Source organism: Myotis davidii, unplaced genomic scaffold (assembly GCF_000327345.1).
Source record: "Myotis davidii unplaced genomic scaffold, ASM32734v1 scaffold238, whole genome shotgun sequence".
NCBI classification, from domain to species: domain Eukaryota; kingdom Metazoa; phylum Chordata; class Mammalia; order Chiroptera; family Vespertilionidae; genus Myotis; species Myotis davidii.
In genome coordinates, this window is record NW_006293779.1 from 5135123 (window position 1) to 5148854 (window position 13732).

Consider the following 13732-nt stretch of genomic DNA (forward strand, 5'->3'; position numbering starts at 1 on the left):
CGTTTGCTCCTTTCTCACCTTCCCCTGCCTCTCTGTTTCCCCCCAGCCCCGCTCCCTTTGTCTCTGCGGTGGTGCCTCCCTGTGTGTCTGGTCCTTTCTCTGTGCCGGGGCTGCAAACCGGGGTGGGTGGGGGCGTGCGGGAGCGGGGACCACAGACCTGGGCAACGCGGGGGGCTGCGGTCCTGGCCCCGCACCTCTTCGTTTGTCTCTGCTTCCGACCCTCTCCCCTCCCTAGCTCTCTCTACCCCACTCGAGATTATTTATTGTCTCTGGAGGGTTTCAGAGGGCGAGGGAGAGAAAACTGCCTTCCCTTCTCTCTAAACAGCGTGCACCCCCTACATACACCCACACCCACACCCACAATGAGGCTTTAGGGCCCAATTCCTGCAGAACAAAGGGGAGCAGCCTGTTGATGGGTGGCTACCTTGACGACTGCCGCACTGGGCCTTACAGGGCCTTACAGGGCCAGAAACGGCATCGGAACCGTGGCCCCAAGGCCCCTGGGAAGGCCCCTCGGCCTCTCTCTGTCTGCTCTTCAAACCCACATCCCTGACTCCCTGCTCATCTCCATTCTCACTTGACCATTAGTCACCAAATCCTGCAGTATTTTCTGAACGAGGCTCTTCCCTCCGCCCCGCCCCTCCTCTGAAATTCTGCACAGGGAGCCTCTGGCCTGGTCTGGTCTGGATCCCTCGATCTCCTCTCCTCTCTTCCTGCAAACTGGTCCATCAGCAAGGGCATCTCAGGGCTCAGGAAAGATGTGCTCCATCAATCAGGGTCTCTCCCTTTATGTTCCTTAGAGTTCACCACTTTCCTCCTCTTCCTTCCCCTGGCTCTTCACACGTAAACTCCAAGCGGAATATCTTGTCATTGTCATTCCATGGGTCTGGCTTCCCCTTCTCCACCTCGGTCTCATCTTCTCCATCTCTCCCTCTGTCAAGCTCTCCCTCCCCTGTGTTCCAGAGTCCTTTGTTCACAGCCCTCCTGCCCCGGCCTCCCCTTGCTTAGTCGGTCATTTGCGACACATCTCTCTCTCCTGCTAGACCGGGCTTTAGCATGTGCACGCTGCCTGGCACACCTCATGGAATGAGGATGGATTTGAAAGCCTCCCTCATCTTCCCATCCCCTCTGGAAACACACCTAGAGTCCTACCTATCCAGGTGCTAAGTCTCGGAAGGAATTTCCAACGAATTAATCTGCCTGCCAGCACTTGAATTTTCCCTGCAAACCCCAAAGGTCCCCCCTCTTCCCTCACACCTCAATTCAGCCAGAAGGCTCCAGGCACCCTCACCACTTCACTGCTGTGACCATGTTCCTGTCTGGAGCCTTCATGTTCACTCTTAGGCATTCTGGTCACGCTTCCACGAGCGTTTCTAGGACTGTATTGAGGTCCTTTATTCTGTGGAAGGTTCTATTCTTACTGGGGTTCAGGCTGCATCGACAGCAGTGGGGGTGAGAATTGGGCTCTCATGGACTTAAACCTCAGTCAGCCCGAGCTCAGCCCGACACCCCCAGATGAGGCCCTCAGCCCCATTCGTTTGTCAGGGGAGGCCTGTGCAGCAAGTGGTCACATGAAGTCCAGCTAACGTGCGGCAGACTCCAGAGCCAGTGTTCCTACTGCTGCCATCGCCAGCCACAGCAGCGTGCACACCGCCTCCCCATGGCAACCCCGCTCTGGAATCTGGCCATTCGTTCTCTGTGCCCGGAACCTCGGACTTTTTGGGTCCCAACATTCCACTCCCCCCTTAAAGGGCTGCCCTTCAGCTGCATGTCTGGAGAGGAAAGTGAAGGACCTGGGAGTGGAGGCACAAGAGGTGGGTCTGGGAGGGAGGCACGAAGGCCAGGATCATGTGCTGAGTCCTGCCACACACTTTCACACCACCTTTCCTTCCTATCGCCTCTGCCTGGTAAGCGCGCTGCGTCTTTATCAAAAGCCTCCCCATCTTTCAAGGCCCTTCTTGTGGTGCCTCCTTCCGTTTTAACCTGATTTTCCTTTTGGGATCTTTGTGTCTCTCTATCTGAGCCCTGATAGCACTTCACCTGCTCTAAGGGCTACAGCTACCTCCTGAGTATACATTTGTCTTATCCACCAAAAGCTCCCGGAGACCAGGAAGGGTTACGTTTGATGATTTGCTCATTTTGTATTTCTTTTTTTAAAAAATATATTTTATTGATTTTTTTACAGAGAGGAAGGGAGAGAGATAGAGAGTTAGAAACATCGATGAGAGAGAAACATCGACCAGCTGCCTCCTGCACATCTCCCATGGGGGATGTGCCCGCAACCCAGGTACATGCCCTTAACTGGAATCGAACCCAGGACCCTTCAGTCCGCAGGCCGACTCTCTATCCACTGAGCCAAACCGGTTTTTAGAGAGGGAAAATTTCTTACGGTGCCTCTCATCACGAAATGGTGTGTGTCTCAGCTCTACCACTAACTGTGTGGCCCCCATAAGTCCTCTCGCTCTCCTAAATCTTTCATTTTTTTAATTTTAATTTTTAAATCCTCACTAGAGGATATTTTCCCATTGATTTTTAGAGAGGGAAAGACAGAGAGAAATATCGATGTGAGAGAAACATACCGATTGGTTGCCTCCTGCATGCTGCACATGCCCGACCAGGGCCTGGCTGGGGAGGATCCTGCACCTGAGGTACTGCGTGCCCTTGACCAGAATCAAACCAGGACCCGTTGGTCCTAGTCCGACGCTCTATCCACTGAGCAAACCAGCCAGGGCAAGCTTTTATTTTTTTTTAATTGATTTGAGAGAGAGAGAGAGAAGCATCAATTGTTGTTTCACTTATGTATGCTTTCATTGGTTGATTTTTATGTGTGCCCTGACCCAGAATTGAACCTGAAACCTTGGCATATCAGAATGATGCTCTAACCAACTACCTGGCTAGGGCCCAAGCTTTTAAAAGTGGAATTAGAAGGCAAGGGTATAGGGGAATAATTTTCCAACACTTCTCTTGTAAGCTCATGTTTTAGATTCTTCTTTGGAGTAAAATAGGCTCAAGTGTTTCCAAGGTAATGTCTGAGCTGTAAAAACTCCGTGTTTTTTCACTGTGTCCCCCATTCGTCTTGGCTGCCATAATCAGATCACCAGGACCGGTTTTTTCTTGCATCTGCATGGGAACCCTAGGAACAGACAGTAACTGCTCCAGGGCAGTCAGACGCATGCCTCACACTCCCACTTTCTTGAATAAGGTGTTAGACTAGCCCAGTGGTCGGCAAACTCATTAGTCAACAGAGCCAAATATCAACAGTACAACGATTGAAATTTCTTTTGAGAGCCAAGTTTTTTAAAGTTAAACTATATAGGTAGGTACATTGTTATTAACTTAATTAGGGTCCTCCTAAGCTGGCCTTTGCTAAAAACGTCCTCAGTCTGGTTGAGGTACGTTCGCTGAGGTCGACCCCTTCCAACTCTCCCATCCACACTCGTCGTGTAAACTTGTTTTGTCTAACTCCTTTCTGAAAACCGACTTCTGTGTATGGGCCATGAAGTTTCAATCGCACTGTATGTGCACACCCGCACATGTATTTTGTGGAAGAGCCACACTCAAGAGGCCAAAGAGCCGCATGTGGCTCGCGAGCCACAGTTTGCCGACCACTGGAATAGACCATCTCTAAGGTGCTTTCCAGCTGGGAAATGTGTACGAAAAGAAAAGAAAGGCTGGGATCTGAGTGTTCATCTAGGCCCCATCTCTCGTGTGGCCCTCTGTCCACAAGGTGCCGGGTGTGACCAGGCCTTGGGAAGGAGAGATGGGCCACATCTGATGGAGCCAGTCCGCAGGATCCAGGATCTGAGAGTGAGGAGCAAGTTAGCCTGTGAGCCAGGCCCCAGTTGAACCATGTTGCCTACCTCAGTCTCTTCACAGAGCCCATGGAGTCCACAGCTGAGGAGACAACTTTCCACTGCCACAGGGACCCCCTGCCACAGCCCGGCCTCACCCCGGAGAGGCTGCGGGCGCAGAGGCAGCTCTGTGTCGCCTGCGCTGTGTGCTGCGCCTTTATGGCCGGGGAGGTGGTTGGTAAGTTGGAGAGCTGCTCCTCCAACCCCATCATCCCGACATCTGCTTAAGCCACTCTCCACTCAGAGCCCCAGGATGTGCCAAGGGGTGGCGGTGCAGAGAGGAGGGGGATGGCTGGCACTTGGGAGTTGGGTGCCCAGGGATCCAGAAACGGGAGAGAGTGAAGGATAGCACCAGGGGAGGTTCAGGGCGAGGTCCAGGGCTGGACTCTGGGATAACGGCTCTTTTCAAAGCCCTATGTTCTTGTTATTACAATGTCATTGTAGAAAAACTAGGAAATGTGGATGAGTGAAAAGAAGAAAATAAAAACGATCTGTAATCCCATCACCAGTGAAAAACCACAGCTCACATTTTGGTGTATGCCCCCGCCCCCCATTTTCATGCCTATACAGCAAATGTACATTGTTTTGCCCTTGCAGGTGGGTATTTAGCACACAGCCTGGCCATTATGACCGACGCAGCCCACCTGCTGGCAGATGTGGGCAGCATGCTGGGCAGCCTCTTCTCTCTCTGGCTCTCTACCCGACCAGCCACCCGCACCATGACCTTTGGCTGGCATCGCTCAGGTATGGCTCCTGCATGAGCTGGTGACCCTCCAGTCTTGCTGGAGGGCACCTCCTAGGGTCCCTGGTTTCGGGCAGGTCTCTGATAGCTTGTCTCTGCCTGCAGAGACTCTGGGGGCTTTGGCCTCTGTGATCTCCCTCTGGATGGTCACGGGCATCCTCCTGTACCTGGCCTTCATCCGCCTGCTGCACAGCGACTATCACATCGAGGGGGGCGCCATGCTGGTGACCGCGGGCATCGCAGTCTGTGCCAATCTGCTGTACGGTCCAGTATGGAGCAGCCACCTGTGGGGTTCAGGGCAAGGGGCCCTCCTCCAGGCGGGGAGAGCAGGTCCTCCCCTCCCAGACAGACAGGCAACGCAAAACACTGGTTCTCAGCAGGCTGCCCTGGGAATGCCTGAGCCACAACTGGGGGAGGCTGAAAATTCAGAGTCAACAGACACTGGTTAAAGGCCTGCCGTGTACCAGCCACTCTTGCTGGGACTGTCATCAGTATCATCTCATTAAAAGCTCACAACCACCCAGGCCGCATAGCTATTTAAGTAGCAGGGCCAGCATCTGAATGCAGATCTCTGGCACCATGCGCTCTATTGCTCTATTCTTGCCCCCAGGCAGCACTATTTTTCTCAATGTTGTCTTCTTCCTGGGGCTGGGAACACAGGGAGAATATAGTGGAGAAAGAGCTCATGGGGAGATGAGAGGGGAAGGAAAGAGGGGGAGGAGAGAGGGGGAGGAGAGGGGGGAGGTGTGGAAATAGGCAGAGGAGGCTGGGAACAGGCCCCCTGGGCTGAGCTGCTCTGCTTCCCCCTCAGAATGGCCTTTGTGCTGCACCAGGCTGGGCCCCAGCACAGCCATGGGTCTAGGGGGGCTGAGTATGCACCGCTGGAGGAGGGGCCTGGGGAGCATCTGCCCCTGGGGAACACCAGTGTCCGGGCGGCCTTTGTGCATGTACTGGGGGACCTCCTGCAGAGCCTTGGGGTGCTGGCTGCCTCCATCCTCATCTACTTCAAGGTACTGTCCAGCAGGCCTGTCCCAGCCTTCCTCCCCCAACTCCACCCCCCATCCCTGCCTTCCCAGGACCCACAGCCTCCTTCCCCCATTCCAGCTCCTGGCTCCCTCGGATCCCTGCCTGGGGTCCTGGCCCCTGGCCTAGGACACCCCTAGATCTTCCTCTGAATGGTCCCTGAATGGGCTTAGGGGGTCTCTCTTTGTCTCAGCCTCAGTGCAAGGCAGCTGATCCCATCAGCACCTTCCTCTTCTCTATCTGCGCCCTTGGGTCCACGGCTCCCACCCTCCGAGATGTTCTCCGTGTCCTCATGGAAGGTGAACCAGACCCACTGTTCCCATCCTTTGGGCCCTCTCTGACCTCACTCCAGCACGGGGCGCCTCTCTTTCCTCTGATGAGTGTGGGGAGAAGGCCGGGGCCATGGGCCTCTTGCTGGAAGGAGGGTTCAGGCACAGGCTGAGTGTGGGGTCACAGGGTGAGGGGGTACAGAATGAGGGAGAGGGGGCCTGTTGGGGGGTGTCCCTGGGCAGGAATAGCCCCAGTAGTAAGGCTTGGTGGATGCTGCTTGCAGGTGCCCCCCGCAATGTGGGCTTTGAGCCGGTGAGGGATGCACTGCTGTCAGTGCCAGGAGTCCAGGCCACTCATGAACTGCGCATGTGGTCCTTGACACTCACGTACCACATTGCCTCTGCACATCTGGCCATCGGTGAGTCCACACTGGCCCCAGCCAGTGACTCCTAGAAGCATTCCCCCCGCAAAACAGAGGTAGATATTGCTGAGGCTGTCTCAGTCTCTCCCTCTCGCTCTCTCTCTCCCTCTCCCTCTCCCTTTCCCTCTAAGTAGAGCAGGGAACTAGTAACCCTTTACAAGATCACTAGTACCTAGTTACTAGTGATGAAGCACAGTTAAGTAAATCCAGCACCTCCACTCAGTGATACCACATATCTGCTAAAAACGATGACTATGAATACTGTATGGCAACTAGGGAAACTGTTTGTGGTATAATGCTGAAAGGAAAGGCTGAATATAAAATTATCTCTACATTATGATTCAACTATTAAAAATATATATGGTGACTCACAAGCTGACAAAGGATTTTTGAGTTTCTTCCAGATGCAGGAAGCAATCAGAGACATGCAGTTTGGATGCCAAAAATATTATACTTTGTGGGATATTTGATGGCTCTGGAGGGGCAGTGGGGCAGAATATTTAACATCTGGGTTGTCCCAGAAAATTGGGTGGCCTGGCTGCTGAAGGGCTGTATTCGGATACTCAGAGAGCAGAAGAGAATAGAAAAATCAGAACAGTTTAGTGTGTTAGCCTGGTCGATTTGGGGTGAGTCCAGCCTTTTCTTTGGCGTTTTTATGCTTTTCATACAACACAGAAAGCAAATAAAGATCCCCATTGAAGGCTGGCCTGAATGCTGTGCACGCTCCTGGGTCCCCTTCACTGGTCCTTATCTTGGCCCCGGCCTGGTTCCCGGCTCCCCTGGGGACCTGCTGTCTCTTATCACTTTCCCACAGACTCCACTGCGGACCCAGATGCTGTCCTGGCCGAAGCCACATCCCGGCTCTACTCCCGATTTGGATTCTCCAGCTGTACCCTGCAGGTTGAGCAGTACCAGTCCGAGATGGACCAGTGCCTGCGCTGCCAGGAGCCTCCCCAAGCCTGAGCTGGCCCTGCCCTCTCCCCACTGCCAGGCTCTGGCTCAGCCCTAGGCTCTCAGCTGGGCCCTTACCCCTTCCTCTCTCCCTCCTGCCACCTGCCAACTCCCCAGCCCCAAGCCCCAGTGGGCAAGACCAAAGTAAGGGGGGAGTGGGGTGGGAGTTGGGCTGAGCAGGGAATCAGTGCAGTAGGGGGTGGGGGTCCCAGCTCCCCGCAGTCTGGGGAGCCATGAGCATCCTTTCCGTGCAGTTCATTTGTCTGTGTGGCAGGCTGGCCGCTGGCTGGGGCATCTGCCTGTCTGTGTGCTGTTGGTGTGCCTAGGCCTGGGGGAGGTCATCAGGGGCCCCTCCCCACATGGCCCTCGCTCTGTCTATGCAGGAGCCCCAAAACTTGCACTTTGTCCGTGTGTTCTGGCCCTGTGGCTTTGTCTGTGTGTGTGTGTGTGTGTTTCTTGGTGCTGTGGCCTGTGTCTCTCTGTGCCTGTGTGGCTGCGCTATGGTCTCTGAGTCTGCACCATCCATGTGTCCCTTTGGGGGTCTGTCTATCCCTCTGTTGGTGCTGTGCCCTGGGCTTTCCCAGAGAGAGGGAGGACTCCACTGCAGCTCCACAATAAACGTGTGTGTCACTGCATCCTTCAGCCCGTGCTGACTCCTGGGGCGGGAAATAGAATCCGTCACCTGAGCACTGACAGAATCCGACAGTCCAAGTGACCTCCACAGCCCTCGACCCCTCCCCAGCCGCCCCCTCCACCATCAAATGTACCTCCCAGTGATACAGGTTGGAACCACAGGCTCATCCCACCTTCCCCTCCTCAGCGTGCGCCGGCCTGGGCTGGAAGGCAAGGAGCCAACGGCTTCTGAGAGTCATTCCTAAAGGCTCCCCCAGGCCACGGTGCCTGCCTCGGGCTGGTCAGAGGGAAGCTGCGTGGCTCTGGGGGAGCGTGGCTGGACCCCGGGGCTGATGTGGGCTGTTCTCAGCTGCATGAGGCCAGGGAGGGGCCTTCAGCCCTGACTGCCCCCCCTCGGGTCCAGGCTTGGGCTGCGGACACCAAGGACCTCTTTACAGTTCTTCCCCTTTTGCCTTCAGGATCATATAGGATCGTATAGATTTGATCCGACAAGCCAGACCCACTGAGGAATTGATTTTTGCTTTTTAAAAACCAAACTGTTCGTGCTGACTTTAGATCTAGTGCTTCGGATCAGCAGGGCTCACTGGCCTTCCCACCACAGTGATCAAGCCCCAGCCCCAGCATCATTTCTTATTAGCCTGTGCATGTTTCTGCCAGGCTCCCCCACCACCCAGTAACGGAAGTAATTTTATTATGAAATTATCTCCTTCTTGTTACTAAAGCATATTATAAATATATGCTTGTTTTAAGGGTTCAACAAAGGAAATGTGTATAAAGTAGAAAGTGGATGTTTCCCCCCATAACAGTGATGGCGAACCTATGACATTCATTTTTTTGGTTGAGTTTTCTTTGTTAAAGGGCATTTAAATATATAAAATAAATATCAAAAATATAAGTCTTTGTTTTACTATGGTTGCAAATATCAAAAAATTTCTATATGTGACACAGCACCAGAGTTAAGTTAGGGTTTTTCAAAATGCTGACACGCCAAGCTCAAAAGGTTCGCCATCACTGCCCTGTAAGCTACTCCCAGAGGTAGCTGCTATCCACAGTCCAGAATCTCCCCGCTCATAATATTTTTATATACGCAGACACTTCTATTAATAACCTAACGGGATCACTTTATTGTTTAACCTGCTTTCATGACTCAGACACCCTGGCTGCACCTCTTTTTAACGTGAGGCCTTGGACTGGTCGGAAATAGGCCTCCCCACTCGGATCCTTAGCTGGGGCCTGGGCCCAGCTGGGTCACTGATGGTCTGGGGAGGACGTGGGAAGCTGGGCCAAGGTGACGGGCTGGCGGCCCATCCCACCGGGCCCCAGCTGCTCTCCATGCCTTGCTAGTTCCTGATACTTTCCCATTTTCCGGCTCATTGATTACAGGCCCCAAGCAACGGGGTGGGGGTGGGGAAGAGAGGAAATGGAGGCTGGGGGAAATGAGGACTAGATGTTCACCTTATGAACAGCCCTAAGCTGCAGGCCCAGCTATATACACAGCACTGGGTACCTCTGCAGGGGAGGGAACAGGCTGTCCAAGGCAGAGAGAGACCTCACAGAGCACGCAGTCCCTCTGCCCCACCCCTGCAGGATGAGGAAGAGGAAGCTGGGGCTCAGAGGGAACAGGACTTCCCCACGGTTGCCCAGTAAGTGACATGGTCAGGAGCAGAGTCCGTTCTCATTCCCACCAGCCCCCCTTTTTCTTGGCGGGGAAGTGGGGGAGCACTACAAAAAGCTTTATTGTTTCCATGTGGTCCAAGCATGGGAGAGGGCTCAGGGTGGTTAAAAGGATGGCTGGTGGTTTCAGGGAGAGGCTCACACAAAAGCCAGACACCAGGGGATGCAGAGGGGCCCCTCACAGGCCTCTGGGCTCCAAAGGCTCCTAGTCGTGTTGAGGGTGAGGGTGAGGGTGAGCCTGTAGAAGAGACACTAGCCCAGCCCAGCCTGGGGGCCGGCGCCTGCGGAGGTGAGTCAGGTGTCGCCCATCTTCCTGATGAGTTTCATCTCCTCACCCAGGAAGTGGTTCCCCAGGAAGTCACAGAGACGAGGGTCTGCGTGCGGGTAGAACCGGGGCCTGCAGGTCCACAAGGGCCTGGTTCAGGTTCCTCTCCAAGGCCAGGGCGGTTTCCCTGGCGTCCTGAGTTTTGCCCACTCACCTTGGGGAGGCTTCAGCGCGTCCTGGAGAGAATGCAGCCACCGCGCTGGTTTTGCATCTTTGAGCGATACTCAGAGCTGTAGCGCGCTCGGAAGTGACCCACACCCTCCAGAGCCATGTCCTCGGGTCCAAACAGAAGCCCAGAGCGAGGTAGGTGTGGGAGGCCGCGGATGCAGGTCAGCCAGGGGGTCGACGGGGCCTCCACCTCCCTGGAATAATTCTGACGAGTTTGGGAGCTCATGGTTGTTGGGCAATAAGGACTTAAGATCAAAAATAGGTGTCGCTGTCTTGGAGGCTGAGGATGGCTGAGGTGGTTCCCCAGGTGGTGACTGGAAAAGAGGTTGGAGGGGGTCGGAGGCTGGAAGAAGGGGTGCCCCTGGGTCTGTTCCGTGCGAACACTGTTGAAGCGAGAGAGAGGTCCGGGGACGCTGAGGGCACTGCCCCACACAGGCCCCTTTGAAGCTCTTGCCCAGCTGAGTTTCTGGGCTCCTTTCTCAGCCGCCTGCTCCCGTCGGTACGCAGGGCCTGGGCCTGAACTCTGGCTCCGTGGTTCTGCTCTCGTCTGTCCTCTGGTCACTGGTAATCTCTCTGCCTCCAGCTTCCTAACTAAGCGGAAGGACTACATGGCATGTGGGTGTGAGCGCGGCAGGTACAGAGCCTGTAGGGAAGGGCTAGCGTTGGTGGAATCCCGGGTGCAGGGGAGAGATTTCGGGGAACAGGGGGGCCCAGCACCCCGACAGCGGAGACAGGAGCCAGCATTCACTGAGCTCATCCTGAACGCAAGGCACTGAGGTCATATAGCTGCACCTTCCATTCTGGGGAAGCTGAGGCGGACCGCCCAGGCCCTGATGCTGATAACTGTCCGAGTTGAGATTCAAACTCGGTTCTGACTGCTCTGAGGCCCCAGCCATCTTCCACGCCCCTGCCTCTCCCACCTAACCCCCCGCCCTCCCCCTCCAGTCGGACAGGGAGCGTCCCCCTTCGGGTGTACAGCGCTCCCAAGGGGGCCAGGAATCCCTCATCTGCGGGAGCTGCTGGCACTGCCCTGTTATCTCCCCAGCCCACCTTCTCCACAGCGTGTCCAGCGGCCTTGCCCTGTGGGCCCTTCCCTGATGATAGAGTATGTGGCAGAGGGAGAAGTGAGGAGAAAGGACTGGAGAGGGGCGGGGAGTGCAGGGGGCGTGGAGGAAGGTGGGGGGAAGGCCTGTCATCCATCAAGGCGCCCTGGCAGGTTGTTACACAGCTGGTTAGCCAGGGGGCGAGGGGCAAGGGGCAGAGGAGAGCCCGAGAGGAGAGGTGGTCGGGAGGAAGGGAGACAGGACTGTCATCCTGCGAGTGCAGCTGTAGGTGTGCTCCCAGGAGACGGGAGACCAAGGAGCCAGACAGAACAGCCAGCTGGGAGGCTGCAGAGACTGGGCCTGGGGAACATCGGGCAGGTGGGCAGGCCCCGCCTTCCTCACTGCGCTGCTTGCCTGGGGTCTGCTGGGCCAGCTGGCAGGGGACAGACACACCTTTCTGTCCAAGGGTGAGGACTGAGGACCCAGCAGGCTAGGGGAACAGTCTGTCTGGGGTCAAGAGGAAAAGCAAGGTGCCCAGCTGGCATGGCTCCGTGATTGAGCACTGACCCATGAACCAGGAGGTCACGGTTCAATCCCCAGTCAGGGCACGTGCCTGGGTTGCAGGCTTGGTCCCCGGCGTGGGGCGTGCAGGAGGCAGCCAATCAGTGATTTTCTCTCATCATTGATGTTTCTCTCTCTCCCTCTCTGAAATCAATAAAATATATATATTATTATTTTTAAGAGGAAGAGCAGAGTGACAAAGCTGTGTCCTCCTCCCTCCAATGACCCTGCTGCCCCATCAGGGACTTGAGTGCAGGCCAGTCTAAAGGCCTGGGCCCATCCTTGCTGCCTTGAGCTGGCCGTCAGAGGGGGAGCAGCACCCCTCTTCCCACCTGGCCCGTGCCATGCTGAGTAGAGGCTCCGGAGGGATCTCAGGGCCTGAGCCGGGATGGGAAAGCCCTGGCCCTCTTCCTGGCAGAGCCCCCACCTCCCCGGAGAGCTGCATTTAGGGAGTTTCCTTTATGGCTGAAGGACTCTTCACCCCCAGTTCTGGGAGGTCCCAGGGCCACCCTGTCCCTGCCATGAGCTCCAGGGCCATCCCACCAGCACCTGGCTGGTACCTTCAGGGAGGAGCGGGGCGCTGGGCAGTGCCCAGGCTTCTGTGGGGCAGAGCCCGAGGTTGTGGATGGAACTGGGATCACAGACGATCCCACAGACAAAGACCCCGATTTCCAGGATGGGAGAGAGAAAGTGCGAGGAGAATGAGTAAGTAGGAAGGCGGCCCGGTGGCCAGAGCTTATGCCTCTCTCCTCCAGCATCACTCCCTGCCTCTCCCTGCCCCGCCCTGCTCCCCGCCTACAGCATCCTGCCACCGGGGAGCAGTTCCCCCCAGGCCTGGGCAGAGCGCACTCAGAGGACAGGTCTCCTCCGTGCGGAGCTGACCCTCCGCACTGGGCACCATCTAGAGGCCATGGGAGCCACCCTGGGGAAGGGCACATCTCCTGGCCACCTCCCCTGCAGCACCAGAACCCCCATGCCCTCTGGGAGGCTCTGTGGTCGGTTTCTAAGTGGGCGCCTCACTGCTGGAGAGAAGGAAAGCGCAGCCATCAGCAGCCTCCCCTGCCCTAGTTAGAGCTACGCTGGGAGGGAAAGGTGCAGGCGCCTGTACAGCGCACTTTCCATTCTTAAAACATGAGACCTCAGAATAGAAGAGGAAAGCACTGTGTGGGTGGGTCTCCAGGTGCCACCCGCCCGAGCTTTCCTCTTCCATTTGGTCCTGTGCCCATGGCATCTGTGCCAGGGTTTGCTGCCTGACTTTCTCTCTGACCCAAACAGTCTGCACATTCAATTCCAGTCTCTTGTTCCCTTTGGCTCAGCCGAAATAGGTTATACATTCCAACAGGACTTTAGCCAAAAACCTAGGGAGAAACAAGGGGACCAAACCCAGGAAGGAAGGCGGTTAACGTTTACCAAAATAAGCAGGTTTGAGACCCTACAATAGCAAACTTGCTTTTCCCTGACCTTGACGTCTGCCCAGAGGTCAGATCGCCTCCTTGCTCCCCTCCCTCCAGCCCACCTGCTGCACCAGAGCGGGGTTTGGATCAGGACTCACAGGACTGCTGGAGGCACAATAAGGGCAGGTAAGGTGGGAGGAGGGTATGCCCTACAGATGCTGATCGGCAGATTGCCCTGAGGGAAGGCACTGCTTTCCTCATATTCGCCTCCCCAGCACCCAGCTCACAGCCTGGTGCTGAGTACTGACTGTTGGTAAAGGAATGGAAGGATGGAAAGATGAACAAGTGGCCGAGGGCTCAGTGCAAAGCCCATCACCTGTTCTCAGCCCCCAGGCTCTCCCCAGATGCCTTACACGCTGACTCCCGGGGCAAATCTGCCGTAGCCGGTGGTGGTACCTAACCAGGGCCCTCTCAAGGAGGGAGGAATTTATTTTCTAGGGGTTCTCAGGGTGGGTGACATGCCTGCCCTGCACTTGTCTCCCCAAAACTACCACAAACCCACAGTGTCTGCCTTCCCCCTTGAGCCCAACTCGGTGACCCTTTCATTAATCTCCTGTGGGTTCATCAGCTCTCCCAGCCTTTCCTACACTCCTTCAGGTCCCATCCCAACACCTCT

At 55.7% G+C, this 13732-nt stretch overlaps 1 protein-coding gene across 2 annotated transcripts in view; it reads left to right on the plus strand.

Moving 5' to 3' along the window:
* The window catches only part of SLC30A3 (solute carrier family 30 (zinc transporter), member 3), a 10491-nt gene extending 2598 nt beyond the window's left edge, over window positions 1-7893 (plus strand). The window contains exons 1-9 of one of the 2 annotated variants that reach the window (XM_015566363.1): window positions 22-1813; window positions 3074-3163; window positions 3843-4029; window positions 4449-4595; window positions 4699-4852; window positions 5405-5603; window positions 5810-5915; window positions 6170-6304; window positions 7122-7893. In XM_015566363.1, the coding sequence (XP_015421849.1) occupies window positions 1661-1813; window positions 3074-3163; window positions 3843-4029; window positions 4449-4595; window positions 4699-4852; window positions 5405-5603; window positions 5810-5915; window positions 6170-6304; window positions 7122-7270 (1320 nt within the window). In that variant the 5' untranslated portion in view covers window positions 22-1660 and the 3' untranslated portion in view covers window positions 7271-7893. Of the gene's footprint in view, window positions 1-21; window positions 1814-3073; window positions 3164-3842; window positions 4030-4448; window positions 4596-4698; window positions 4853-5404; window positions 5604-5809; window positions 5916-6169; window positions 6305-7121 lie in introns of those variants that run through there. The other variant, XM_006767460.2, reaches the window with a different exon arrangement.
* Window positions 7894-13732: the final 5839 nt, after the last annotated feature.